Source organism: Pseudophryne corroboree, chromosome 9 (assembly GCF_028390025.1).
Source record: "Pseudophryne corroboree isolate aPseCor3 chromosome 9, aPseCor3.hap2, whole genome shotgun sequence".
Classification (NCBI taxonomy): domain Eukaryota; kingdom Metazoa; phylum Chordata; class Amphibia; order Anura; family Myobatrachidae; genus Pseudophryne; species Pseudophryne corroboree.
In genome coordinates, this window is record NC_086452.1 from 437875767 (window position 1) to 437890799 (window position 15033).

Here is a 15033-nt window from a genome sequence, read left to right on the forward strand (position 1 = left end):
ATGACTGGTTAGCCCCCTGGAGATGCTGCGGCTGGAGGGAGGAGGGGGTCATAGCATGCACGTGGCGCGGACCTCACGGCTTCCGGGCACTGTGGTAAGGGGAGACTGGGAGTGACTGGTTAGCTCCCAGGAGACGCTGCGGCTGGAGGGAGGAGTAGGTCAGAGCCTGCAAGCAGCTCGGATTTCTGCAGTGCTACCCGCCAGCTAAAGTGTGTGAATGAGCTGGGCGCACTTCACTGCGGGTGGCAGCGCTGCAGCTAGCGGTGGGGTTGCCGGGGCTGGAGATAACAGAGGCAGTATGGAACCTGCTCAGCGGCAGGTGCCCCACAAAACTGCAGCTAAGAAGCGTGGAGTGTGCCAGAAAGTGACGCTCCTCTGCACCAGAGAGACCCTGCTGAGTATGCCGATGTGGGGGGCCAAGCACACAGTGAGCCGGTGCTCGTCTGTCTGTATGACTTACCCCTCACACAACCCCTGTACCTCCCAAATGTCCCGATTTTCGCGGGACAGTCCCATTTTTTGGGGTCTGTCCCGCTGTCCCACCCGTGGGTCGCAGTGTCCGGCGGTGGGGTGGGGGGGGGGGGGGGGGGCAGGAGTTGGAAAGCTCCTGTACTCGCTGTTCTGCTTAGCAGAGCAGCGGTGAATAGTGGAGACAGAGGGAGAGGGGGCAACAGGGGGTACGGATTAATGGGGGGGTTCCAGCAGCAGAGCCGGATTAGGGGGGGGCAGGGGATACGTACCGTTGGCCCCACAGTTTTAGGGGGCCCCCCGGCTTAAGTAGCTCTGTCCCAGCTCAGAAGCTCCCCCCCCCCCCGTCCTGCCAGCAACAGCGGCAGCATTGTGCTACAGTCAGCACACGCTGCTGCATATTGGCAGGTCTGTGGTGTTACAGGGAGGCAGCAGTCTCCCTGCTTTCTTCTGCCTGTGCGGGTGTGTAGGGGGGAGCGACCACCTCCTCTGGATTTAGCCCTAGCTGAGGAGCCAAAATCCCATGGAAAAAATATATCGAAATTTGCATAAGGGGGCGTGGCCGTGCGGGCCGCGATTAGGCCACGCCCCCCACCCCCAGCAGGCACAGCAATGAGATAGGGCTCCCCTGTCTCAAGTGCCCTGGGCCCCCCGGACTCATAATCAGCCCCTGGGGGCATGCCAGCAGCTCACAGAGCGCTGGGCATGCCCCCTCACTGACGAAAACGGGGACCCTCCCGTGAAGCCACGCCCCCTTTTCGCCGAGTGTGTTTCCCTCCTTCTGCCTGGAGAAAGCTCCTGCAGAAAGCTGGGAGGTCTGCACCCCTGCCTGTGACATGCCCAATGTCCATGCTATTTGCTTCTGCTCCTAGTCTCCTGTAGATTTGGCCAGATCTCTGTGACTCATTTGACTAACTCCGCCCAGTGTTGTGACTCCGCCCAGCGTTAGCAAATGAATCACAAGGTCACAGATCTGGGCTATTATATAGGAGATAGACATATATCTATCTATCTATCTATCTATCTATCTATCTATCTATCTATCTCTCTCTAGTAAAGGGACCTGGCATATGTCGATCAGGCCAACTACCCTGCCCTGTCCCCCCACCCCAGCTGTATAATGTCCACACTGCTTTGTCTCGCGCTCTCTGTAGTTCCTGCACTGTAATGCCCCCTAGCCCTCCACCACCACTTTCCCACCCCCATGTTTAGTGTCCCCAGCAGTGCATTCCTCCTCTCCTGGCTCTTGCTAGGCTAAGGTCTGACCCGTCTCTCTCCCTAGCAGTGCGAGTTGTTGGGCACGTGCATGTTAGAGATGGGACAGACCTTATAGGATTATAGCTACCAAACAAAGCTGGGAGATCATCCAAGCTGCAGAGTAAAAGGTGGGATTGTACAGTAGTGGGAAGAGGGTACATTCTACAGGTGGAGATAAGCCTTAAGGAAGAGAACATGTGCGATGAGAGTGAAAGCTGCCTCATTAGTGGTATGTTTCCCAGTTTAGGATGAAATACTGTTTTTCAGATGAAATTTGCAATGTGAGTGACTTTATTCCTATTGCTGTGTTTTAAGTGTACAACTAACATATTTTGGCTATTTCTAGTAATGTATTGTTTGTTTCCAGCTGCCTGTGCCACTGAAGTATTTAAAATAGCCACAAGGTAATCAAATACGCAATTTAATGTTCAGTCCTATACCTTCTAATAACATTTCATCAGCCTTTAAGTAATATGTGCTGTTTTTTTTGTGTGTGTTTGTAGTGCTTACATTCCGCTGAATAATTATCTGGTATTTAATGATGTGGATGGATTGTACACCTACACCTTTGAAGCGGAGAGAAAGGTTTGTACGGTGGAACAGAAATATAACCTTTCAATTGCAGGGGAATTACACCCAAAACATACAGTCCATAGGGGGCAATTCAATTCAGCGCGCTATTGAATATCGCTGGTAATGTGTACCCGGAGAGATTCAATTAGTTACATCGCACCCCGCACTTAAGTGTGGAGATGCAGGTTACTGCGCCAGGACAAATAGTGTCCTCCCCTCCCCCCCCCCTCCCCACCCCCCCTCTTTCAGGATTCTGGGCATGGAGGGCGCAGGGGTGCCCGGCAGGTAGTGTGTGCCCAGGATCTCTTAATGATTTGTTTTTATTTTATACGTTTCTGAAACTTTTACTCCTAATTGTAAATATGTTACTAGTAACTCTGTTATATAAGGAAACTTTTATTAGTTTATTTATTAAGCAAGCAGCTCCTTCTTGGCGTGTATAAGTCCTGATCTTCAACCGCCAATGATTTTAATGGCGAAACACGCCATAAATTACCCCCTTTGTGCGAGTTGTCCCTTAGTACTATTCATGCGTGACTCGTTTACTTTCGTTGTATCTAAATATATTTACTAGGGTATTCAATTATCCGCAAATTCGCGGCAATTTTTCGCAGCAATTTTTCGCAGCAATCGGCCAAAAATTGCCGCGAAAACGCTCTGTTTTTCGACCTATTCAATTCCGACCGGGTTTCACGTGAAAATTCTTGCAGTGAAAAGTGCAGGTGAAAATGGGGAAATCAGCCTGTACCCCAAAAAATGCTAAACGAACATAGGGAAACAGAAGAGAAGTGTGTTAGAGATCACAGAGAGTTTTTGGTGACTTAAATTGTGTGAAATGGCTGTTTTATGCATTTTTTTTTACATGCAAAAGAATTATAGAAAGCAAGATTTTTTGAGCAAAATAAATGCTCTCATTAAATTTGGGGTACATGAAAATGGGTATTAGTATATATTTGGGTCATTTTAGGGTACTTAAAAAAAAAAAAAAAAAAAGTGGAAACAGACCGATTACTCCCATCTGCAAGCCTAAAAAACACCTGTCCCACTCATAAAGCACCCCAATATACCTGTCCTATACCTTGAACCCCAATTTCCATCACTTTTTTTACTTTCACCCCAAAAATGACATGTCAATATTGGCCAATTAAAAATAATTAAAAACCTCAATGTGCCTAATTAGTCATTAAGGGGGCTGTCCCAGGAGTTATGTACCATATCCAAAAAATTTTACCTTAAAATAGTGACTTTTCCCAACTTTTCACCTGCTTCAGAGAAGGTGAAGTGAAATTAGTGAAAAAATGATCACCGATAAATTTCCCAGGATAATTGAATAGGCTGTAATTGCGTTTCACGTGAAAAGTCAGTATTTTCACCCGAAAACCGGACTTTTCACGTGAAAAGTCCGTTATCACTGCTAATTGAATATACCCCTTAGTATCATACACAATAAAAATTAAAAAAAATGTGTTGTACAACCTGTTAGCATTTGTTTAGTAATAGAATTGTTTTCTTCTTCTTTTAATATTTGTGAGCAGGATAACTGCCCCGCCTGTAGCCAGCTGCCCCAGAACATCCAGTTTCCTTCCTCTGCTAAACTCCAGGAGGTCCTGGATTATTTAACAAGCGACACTTCATTGTAAGTATTACAATTAAAAGGAATAGTATACAGTAAATATTTTCCTTGTTGAATACAAGTACATCATCCGGTATGAGAGATGATGATCAGTGGTTGATATAATTGTGGGAATTCTACCTGGCCTGCTATAAGGAACAGAGTTTTAGTCAAAAAATGTTCTGCCCCACCTGTACACCAGAGCGGCCTGGAAATGGCCTGACTCCGAGATGTCTCAATGTGCCAGCTGGCACCTCTTCCAAATGTATTTAGAGTGTTTCTATAAGGAGTAGACAATGTCTTGCCACCCTTCCCTTCTCCTTGGTCACTGGATCTGATTTTTTCCACAAGGTCCTGCAAGGTGGTTCTTTTGAGACGCTTAATTGTGTTCCTTTGTGTGTTTCTCACCTGGAAGATAATTATACCCATAACACCTATATCCCGTAGACCATGTACTTAGTTTTCTATACACACAAGGCCGTCGCTGAAAATTTCACAACAGTGAAGACCTTGTAATGACATCCATATGCCTTTAAATCTCCAAGGAAGCAGTGATTTACTGTTAAACCTATAGATCAGTCCTACCGGGACTAAGAAGTTGGCTGTCTTGGGTTTCCTATTTATCCTTAACCATGGTTTTAGTAAGTAATACCATGCCTGCTTGTTCTAACAGGGTGGCAAACTCGACCCTTCTTGGGTGGTACATTATTGGTTGTCTGCTGACCCAGTTTGCAGAGTGGCCACCTGGTCATCTCTGCATATTTTTCTACTACTTGGACACAGCTGTCTCTATGGATGCTGCCTTTGACGTAAAGTCCCCCCATGCTTGTCTGTTCATTCTTTTTCTTCTTATATTAGCCTTTTAGTATCTCTGTGGTTATGCAGACCAAACCACAAGATCTTGTGGTCTCTGTTCTACTCCTATTAATTTTGCATTCCTGTTTACTCTGCTCAAGATGTAGTTGCCAACTTTCTCTTACGCCCTAGAGGATGCTGGGGTCCATTTTAGTACCATGGGGTATAGACGGTTCCGCAGGAGCCTTCGGCACTTTAAGACTTTTCAACAGTGTGAACTGGCTTCTCCCTCTATGCCCCTCCTCCAGACCTCAGTTTAGAAAATGTGCCCAGGAGACTGGATGCACACTAGTGGAGCTCTACAGAGCTTTGCTGGAAAAATACTTTCTTAGGTTTTTTATTTTACAGGGAACAGCTTCCCTGCTTCGTGGGACTTGGGGAGGGGGGGGGGGGGAGTAGGAACCAACTTCTCAATTAGTTAATGGTTCTGTTTCCGCTGACATGACACCATTAGCTCTTGAAGGGTACTGAAAACAGCCCAAGCCTGGCCAGCGTTCACTCCCACAGCACTGCCACCACCCCCTAACAGAGCCAGAAGTCAGAAGGCTGGTGAGTATATTACCGGAGTCCTGCAGAGAGGGGATCCTCTGGTCATCGTTGGCGGCATACAGGTACACGCCGGGAAGCTGCGCGCCATGTCTCTCAGCACAAGGGTGCGGAGCACGCGCGGGGGGGGGGGGGGGCGCTCTGAGGGCATGTTTTAAAACCTTACTCTCACTGGCAAAAAGGGTACATACATGTACAGCCGCTGATGTGCCATCCCCAGCCAGTATAAATATTACATTGCTGAGGCTGAAGGGCGGGGCTTCTCCTCAGACTTGCCTGAACACTCACTGGGTGCCATTTTCTCCTGCAGAAACTCCAGTGTGAATCTCCTGAATGCTGTTTCTCCTCATGACAATGCTGATACAAGTACAGGGTGTTATAGAAGGGACAGAGAGTGTTCATGTATAATTAGGTCTGTGGGCCTATTATTGGTATATGCACTGTTTGTGGGTAATATTTCCACAATTCACAATAAGGCGCAGTGTGTGGACTGGCAGATCCCTCTGTGTCTCTCTGACGGACTTTAGTGTGGGTCTGTCCCCAATGGCTACCCATTTTAGATGCACAAGAGGGTAATGTGGTGGCCCTTCCCTCTCAGAAGGAGCCGGAGTGGGTGCGAATGTTGCAAAAGAATGTCAATGCTTGCAAAGAAATTCTGAGTCTGAACAACAGACTAAATATTGGAGGCAGTCTGTGGAGGATGCGCTGTTTACTGACCCCTCCATATCATCCACTCTGTTCCATCCAGTTCCCAGAAAAGGTCTCTGGCCCAAATAATGCAAGGGGACACAGACACAGATTCCGACTCTGACGTGGACACTGGGGGTTTGAGAGGGGTAGACCAAAAATTAGCCAAAAGCATACAATGTATGATAGTTGCTATAAAGGAAGTGTTGGAGTTTCCCGAAACAACACTGGTCCCAGAGGAAAAGGATTATTTTAAATTAAATAAAAAGCAGGTTGTGACTTTTCCTCCTTCAAAGGATTTGAATGCGTTCTTTGAGGAATCCTGGGCTAACCCTGAGAAGAACTTTACCCTTCCCAGAAAGGTACATGTAGCGTACCCTTTCCCTGAGGAAGAAAGGCACAAATAGGAGACACCCCCAATGATAGACACCTCAGTTTCTCGACTGTCTTAAGAAAATAGTTTTACCTGCCCCTGGTTCAGCCTCTTTAAAAGATCCAGCTGACCGTAAATTAGAAACAACCCTAAAATCCATATATATACGGCTAACGGAACGGTGCTCAGGCCCACCATTGCTTATGCGTGGATAAGTAACGCTGTGGAAAAATGGTCTGACAACTTGCTTGTTAACATAGACACAGTTGACAGGAATGAAATAGTCCTAACTCTCGGCCATATCAAAGATGCTGCAGGTTACTTAGTTGAAGCTATGAAGGATATTGGGTTGCTGAGTTCAAGATCCTCCGCTATGGCGATTTCAGCCCGCAGGGCGCTGTGGATCCGCCAATGGAATACTGATGCGGCATTAAAAAAAAAATATTGAGGCGCTTCCTTACAATGGAGAAGCCCTCTTTGGAGACCAGCTGGATGCCATGATTTCAACACCTACATCAGGCAAGTCAGCATTTCTGCCTTCCGCAGCTGCTCCACCTAGGAAAGGATTTAATTCTCATATGATGCAATACTTTCAGCCCAACAAGTCCAAAAAGTCAAAGGGTACCCCCTTCTTCGCAGGAAGAGGTCGAGGAAGAGGTAACAAATCTACAACACCATCAGGCTCGCAGGAGCAGAAGTCAACAGCTACTTCTGCTAAAACCTCAGCATGACACTGGGGCTCCCCTGCGGGCGTACGACCGGGTGGGGGCACGTCTGTCTTTCAGCCAGGTCTGGGTTCAATCAGATCTGGATCCTTGGGTATTGCAGATAGTATCCCAAGGGTACAAATTTGAATTTCAGGACCTTCCCCCATGCCGATTTTTCAAATCAGCCTTACCAGATTCTGTTCAGGACAGAGCAAAAGTGCTGAACGCAATACAGAAATTATGTCAAGTCAATGTAATTTTCTTAGTTCCTGTGTCACAACAGGAAGAAGGATTTTATTCAAGCCTGTTGGTAGTGCCGAAACCTGATGGCTCAGTCAGACCGATTTTAAACCTAAAGACTCTGAACCTTTATTTGAAAAGGTTCAAATTCAAGATGGAAGCCCTGAGAGCGGCGATCTCCAGCTTGGAGGAAAAGGAATTTCTGGTATCGATGGACGTCAAAGATGCTTATTTACATGTTCCCATCTACCCGCCGCATCAGGCATACCTAAGGTTTGCGGTGCAGGACTGCCACTACCAGTTACAAACATTGCCTTTCGTGCTCTCCACGGCTCCGAGAATATTCACCATGGTGATGGCGGAAATGATGGTTCTTCGCAAGAAAGGAGTCAAAGTCATCCCATACTTGGACGATCTCTTCATAAAAGGGAGATCCAGGGAGAAACTAGTGCAGAACATTGCACTTTCCCTGACGCTGCTTCAACAGCACGGTTGGATCAAAAACCTTCCAAAATCACAATTGGGACCCACACTGAGGTTAACATTTCTGGGAATGATATTGGACACGGAAGCACAGAAAGTATTCCTACCGGTGGAAAAGGCTCTGGAGATCCAGAGGATGGTCAAACAAGTTTTAAAACTAGCACGCGTATTGATTCCTCAGTGCATCCGCCTGCTGGGGAAGATGGTAGCGGCCTACGAGGCTCTACAATTTGTCCGATTCCACGCCAGAGTGTTCCAATGGGACCTACTGGACAAGTGGTCCGGATCGCACCTACACAAACGGATCGCACCTACACATGCACCGGAGGATAATCCTGTCAACAAAAGCCAGTATTTCACTCTTGTGGTAGCTTCAAAGTTCTCACCTCCTGGAGGGACGCAGTTTTGGGATTCAGACTTGGATCCTGGCGACCACAGATGCAAGCCTCCGAGGTTGGAGTGCAGTCACGCAAGGGGAAAGCTTCCAAGACAATGGTCAAGTCAAGAAGTACTCCTTCACATATACATTCTGGAATTGAGAGCTGTCTACAACAGCCTTCATCAAGCGGTACACCTTCTTCAAGGTCGTCCCATACAGATCCAGTCAGACAATGTAAAGGCAGTAGCTTACATAAACCGCCAGGGCGGAACAAAAAGCAGAGCGGCAATGGCAGAGGTGACAAATATACTCCTCTGGGCAGAAAGCTGTGTCTACAATTTTCATTCCAGGAGTGGACAACAGGGAAGCAGACTTCCTCAGCAGGCACAATCTCTATCCAGAAGAATGGGGCCTCCACCCAGAAGTCTTTTTGCAGAGGTAGCAGGTCGTTGGGGTGTTCAAGTAGATATGATGGCATCACGTCTCAACAAGAAGCTTCAGAAATATTGTTCCAAGTCGAGAGACCCACAAGCAATAGCAGTGGGTGCACTGGTGACCCAGTGGGTGTTTCAGTCCGTGTATCTGTTCCCTCCACTTCCACTAATACCAAAAGTTCTCAAGATCATCAGAGCAACAAGGGTTCGAGCAATTCTCATTGCTCCAGACTGGCCAAGGAGGGCTTGGTATCCATATCTTCAGGAGTTATTACTGGAAGATACTCAGCCTCTTTCTCTTCGTGAGGACCTGCTTCAGCAGGGGCCGTTTATCAAGACTTACTGTGGCTGCATTTGACAGCATGGCTGTTGAGCACCAGATCCTAGCCCGTAAGTGTATTCCCAATGAAGTCATTCCCACACTTATTCTAGCCAGGAAAGGGGTAACGTCCAAACATTACCATCATATTTGGAGAAAATATGTATCTTGGTGTGACTCCAAGAAGTCTCCTCCTGCGGTGGAGTCTAAATTAGTACGTCTTCTCCTATTTCTACAGGCGGGTGTGGATGCTGGCTTGAGATTAGGGTCTATCAAAGTCCAAATTTCAGCCTTGTCATTTTCTTTCCGAAACAGTTGGCTTCCCTTCCTGAGGTCCAGACATTCGTGAAGGGGGTTCTGCGCATCCAACCTCCCTTTGTGCCTCCTCCGGCGCCATTGGACCTTAATGTGGTGTTGCAGTTCCTTAAATCGGACTGGTTTGAGCCTCTACAAGAGGTAGAGCTGAAGTTTCTCACTTGGAAAGTGGTCATGCTGTTTGCCTTGGCCTCAGGCAGACAAGTGTCTGAATTAGGGGCTCTGTCACACAAGAGTCCTTATTTGATATTTAATGAAGATAGAGCTGAACTGCAGACGCGTCAGAATTTTCTTCCAAAGGTTGTGTCTTATTTCCATATCAACCGACCTGTGGTGGTGCCAGTTGCTTCTGACACCTCAGCCGTTTCAAGGTCCTTGGATGTCATCAGAGCGTTGAGGACTTATGTTGCAAGAACGGTTCGGATAAGGAAAACAGAATCTTTGTTTGTCCTCTATGATCCCAACAAGATTGGGGGTCCTGCTACTAAGCAGACTATTGCGCGCTGGATCAGAGGTACCATTTATCACGCTTATTCCATGGCAGGGTTGCAGTTACCGAGTTCGGTAAAGGCCCACTCTACAAGGAAAGTGATTTCTTCCTGGGCAGCTGCCCGGGGTGTCTCGGCTTTGCAAATTTGCAGAGCAGCTACTTGGTCAGGGGCAAAGTCGTTTGCCAAGTTTTACAGGTTTGACACCTTTGCTCCTGACGACCTTCAGTTTGGTCAGTCAGTTCTGCAGGAACACTAGCACTTTCCCGCCCGTACTGGGAGCTTTGGTACATCCCCATGGTACTAAAATGGACCCCAGCATCCTCTAGGACGTAAGAGAAAATAGGATTTTAATTACCTACCGGTAAATCCTTTTTCTCGTAGTCCGTAGAGGATGCTGGGTGCCCGCCCGGTGCAAATTTTTCCTGCAGAATTATGTTTTATCTTTTTACACAGGTTCTCATGTGTTAAGATATTCACAGCTGTTGCTGTTGCATTATGCATGCACGTTCGCATGGGTTATGTTGAAAGCCATGTTAGGCGGCATGTTTTGTGTGGTGTGAGCTGGTGTGAATCTCGCCACTAGTTTAATTTAAATTCTTCTCTCAAAGTTGTCAGTCTCCTCGGGCACAGTTCCTATACTGAGGTCTGGAGGAGGGGCATAGAGGGAGGAGCCAGTTCACACTGTTGAAAAGTCTTAAAGTGCAGAAGGCTCCTGCGGAACTGTCTATACCCCATGGTACTAAAATGGACCCCAGCATCCTCTACGGACTACGAGAAAAGGATTTACCGGTAGGTAATTAAAATCCTATGTTGGGGGTATGCAATTAGCTCTGTTTTTTTTTTTTGCCTAGGTGAAATTTTTTTAGCTTTCTCTGTATTTTTAGTGTGAATGGAGATTCGCCCTATGCAATAGCAGGGCCGGATTTTGCGCCTAGTCAAAAAATGTGGCAGGGGCGGAAAACACGTGGATCCGTGAATCCACTTGCTTTCCTTCTAAAATGCCAGCCATTTTCGACGACTTTGAGGTGTTTTTCGCCAGTGCCTTTTCACTTAATAAAAAAGGTGAAAAGGCATTGGCGAAAATGCCTTCAAACGTCCGAAAACGGCCTTAATTGAATACTCGTGGGGCGAATTCATTAGCTCCGAAATGATCGGAACTAATTGCATATACCCCCCTTTGTCTCCATGCACAAGTTGCCCCATTTGTGGATAGGTGGTTGGTTGCTGTGTCTGTGAATGTAAGGGCCTAATCTAGTTAACTGACGACTTCGCCACTTTCCCCTTTTTCAGCCATACTGTGATACACCCTCTAATCCATATACCTTATTATGTTTTCATGTAGACAAATGAAATCTCCTGCTATTACTGCAACACTAGATGGAAAGAATAAGACATTATACTTACAGGTATGAAGAAAAATGCTCAGCCACTTTTCCATTATTAATAATGATCTTTAATAAGCATCTCACTGATACATCGTACATTGCCATTTGTTTTTTTTACTTAAATCCTAATAAGCCATGTATACTGACCGCTCTAATATACGGGATCTGAAACTTTCTTTTGTTTTGCAGACTGTAGCATCTATAGAGGAACGGACGAGGCCTAATCTATGCAAGACTTTAAAAGGTGAATTTAAGTAAACTAAATAAAGTGAACTTAAGTAAAATAAAGGTGAAAATAATGTGGCTTGATCGCCCACTTGTGTCTGGTGGCGTTGCAGAGCTATGTCACTATGAAAGTAGAGAAGGACGCCTGGAATATACTACTGTTGGCCAAATTCAGGTGCTCTGCAGGAGAGAGTCCCAACCATACAGTGATGACAGTCCCAGAATGCTCTGCTCTGTGTATATAGCATAGTGTATTTGACATTCCACGTCAGCAGGATGCAATGAAGACCAGATGAAAGTGGGTTTGTGCCATATCAAGCTACAATGCTAATTTGTCACTTGGCAAAGTGTCATTGAGCAGCTTGTGTCTGGAAGTCTCTAACCTTATATATTACATTTATCAGAACATGCCATTAATAACTTTTACATAAACTTCTGTCTGCGTAAAAATTTTTATAAACCGTATATAAAAAAATAATACTATTACATGTTTACATAAACTGGTTATTTGAGTACATATTGTAGTAAGCATGGTACCATCTTGTAGGATGTATTGATAATATGCATTATTAGACGTGTATTACATTTTAGGATACATGCTTCACTCTGTAAGCGCTGCCTCATCCCCACTGATCATTATTTGTATTGGTAATTTTGGATCGGTCATTTACCAGGTCACTCTATCTCTTGTGTCTGGCGCTGCCGTATGGGTACAGATTATTTGCCTTTCAGTTCTCTGTCCTGCAGGTATCAGTGCCTATGTCCACTAAGAGCTCTGAGGGGGCGTGGCCTTCCCTCGGCTCAAGTGTGCGGACGTTGTAAGCTGAATATATCATAGATCAGTGGTTCTCAAACTCAGTCCTCAGGACCCCACACAGTGCATGTTTTGCAGGTAACCCAGCAGGTGCACAGGTGTATTAATTAATCACTGACACATTTTAAAAGGTCCACAGGTGGAGCTAATTATGTCACTTGTGTTTCTGTGAGGAGACCTGCAAAACATGCACCGTGTGGGGTCCTGAGGACCGAGTTTGAGAACCTGTGTCATAGATCTTCCAGGCTGGAAACGGTGCTGGATGTGTGGTACTCGGGTGTTAGGCTATTTTCAGTCCAGAAAGCTTTGGAAAGCTAATGACTGAAGCACCATCCCTGGACATGACACCCTCCCACCCACAAGTGTAATGCATGAATTTGTTTAATACACGTGTATTTGACACCATCATCTTTCTATATTGGTTTGTCTCTGTTCCCTGCCCATCACATGCTTGTCCCCACTATCATAAATACACACATGGACTCCCACAATAGCTGTACTCTCATACTCATCGGCCACAGATTTCCTTGCCATACTCCATGAGCTGTGAAGATGGTTGCTGGGGAAATGTTTCAAACACTGCCATCGCTGACAATTGAGTTGTCCCCTTTGACTTTCCATGTGATCGTTTCTCAATTTGTAGTTGCTGCATTACGGTTTTATTTTATAGCTAGAATGCCAATGATTTGTGTTCTCTTTACGTGTTTTAAAAAAAATACATATTGGGAGGTAATTCAGTTGTTAGTGCCGGCAGCTGTCTCTACTGCGCGCTCGATGGAGCTTTTCAATTGTTACTCCTGTCGGACACGACCAGCATTTCAGTGCTGAAATGTGGGAAGAGTGACCTGTTTGGATGGCCAAACGGCACTTAGTCGCGATCGCGCCCATTATTTTACTTTACGCAGCTAAACTCGACACTAATGGGCGCGATAAGCAGCATCAATTGAATATCACCATCTGCGATCTCCTGTCATTTTAGACGGGAAATCGGGCGACGATAACAATTCAATTCCTCCCTTTGTGATCACTTTTTAAACTTTATTTAAAAGAAACAAAATAACTTTTTTTTTTTCTTTCTTTTTTTCCCCCGCCTCTTTTCCTACTATCAGAGCTGGGCCTTGTTGATGGACAAGAACTTGCAGTTGCTGATGTTACGACGCCTCAGACTGTGCTGTTCAAGCTTCATTTCACTACCTAGCCCCGGAGACGCAGAGCGTTTCCATACGGCCACCTTTAGTAATAAATTATAAGAACAGCGTAGTAAATAGTAGCATGAATGTGCAGTGTGCTGGAAGCCGAACAGAAAGGCCTGGCATGGATATTGGGAGGAGACCGCACTTACTGGCTGCCTGGCCAGCTCATAGGGTAATTCAGAGTGCTCGTGTAACATAGTTCCGCCATTGAACAGTTATTTATGAAAGGGAAAACATTTTTAAAAAAAGACCCCCAGGTGCATTTTAAATATACTTTTAGAAACATCCGCTATGTACAGTGTTCTGTTTGAACTGTTTACTGCTGTATACTGTATAAAGACTTGTATGTTTCCTTTTTTTATAATGTCTTTTTTTTTTTTCTTAGGTTAAATTACAAAACAATTGTTTTGTCAGAGTTGTAAACAATGTAATTAAGCATAATAAATTCCCTTCTACCTTGTTGGCTGTGAATATAGGACATTACTGTGGGGGTATATTAACAGGCACCAATATGGGGGCATGATACGACGGTGATTCCGTAAGTAAGTTAACAAAACCTCTCTGCCTCTAAAGCGCACATCATCAGCAGCTGAAATTCATCACCAACTTGTTGAGGTGTAAGGTGAGAAGATTGGCCCGGCAAAGCACATCCACCACAGATGACAGTTTGCAACTCATCGATGGTTTTCCAGTGATGGCTGTTTGCTGTTGACTACGAATGGTGACTGCTTCAATGGTTCCCCCTAGTGTGAACCCACATGGGTTCCAAGAGGGAGACTCTGGAACCAAGGTGTATTCTCTTTTTAAATTCAATAATTTTATTGGTTTTTCACTTTGCAATTAAACAATACAACAAAACTACTAAACATACAGTATTCCAGATAGGGGAATACGCAGATTCCCATCCAAAAAGTTTCAGTCACAGCATGTGAGATGTGCAGGCTCCAATCATGCATATACATTTATAAATCAGGAGAAGTGACAGATATGGAGACACATTGTTCAGATATAATAATCATGTATATCTCAAAAACTAATCAATCAACTATAATTGTACAACACATAACCCAAACCCGGGCAAGTGGGTGGCTGGCCGCGGCCCCATGGGCGATACACGAAAGGGAGAACAACGCCATTAGTACAGACCCCCCTACACACCTCCACACAATCCCCATGGTACATGGCCCATCCCTCCATCCCATCATATTGGTCACACTGTAGCAAGTAATCAGTCACTATGGTTCGTTGAATTAGGAGAGCTGAGCCATCTGCCCCATAGGTCGTGATACTTTTTCCTTGCTTTTCTAGCCATGTATACATATTTTTCGTGAGCCGCCGTTTCATTGACAAGCGAAACCCATGACTGTACTGTGGGAGCATCCTTAGCCAACCATAATCTAGCGACACACACCTTGGCCAAAGCACACAGATTAATCAGATATCGTCTGCTAGGAGCATCCAGGGTCTCTTCCTCCAAAGCCGACAACACACATACCACCGGTGTACACACATCCAATGGAATACCAGTCGACACCATAATGTTAATAATACCAGACCAAAACACTGCCATCCTGGGGCAAAGCCAAATAATGTGCCAAAAATCAGCATCCAGACTGCCACATTTAGGACATCTGGTAGTATGAGTACCGCCCATGCGGGCTAATCTCACTGGTGTCA

The 15033-nt window shown here is 45.6% G+C and overlaps 1 protein-coding gene across 5 annotated transcripts in view; it reads left to right on the plus strand.

Moving 5' to 3' along the window:
• The window catches only part of UBA3 (ubiquitin like modifier activating enzyme 3), a 62325-nt gene extending 48509 nt beyond the window's left edge, over positions 1 to 13816 (plus strand). For all 5 annotated transcript variants that reach the window (XM_063941066.1, XM_063941067.1, XM_063941069.1 and 2 more), the window contains 6 exons: positions 2093 to 2129; positions 2229 to 2310; positions 3834 to 3934; positions 11082 to 11145; positions 11314 to 11368; positions 13273 to 13816. In XM_063941066.1, the coding sequence (XP_063797136.1) occupies positions 2093 to 2129; positions 2229 to 2310; positions 3834 to 3934; positions 11082 to 11145; positions 11314 to 11368; positions 13273 to 13361 (428 nt within the window). In that variant the 3' untranslated portion in view covers positions 13362 to 13816. The remainder of the gene's footprint in view (positions 1 to 2092; positions 2130 to 2228; positions 2311 to 3833; positions 3935 to 11081; positions 11146 to 11313; positions 11369 to 13272) is intronic.
• Positions 13817 to 15033: the final 1217 nt, after the last annotated feature.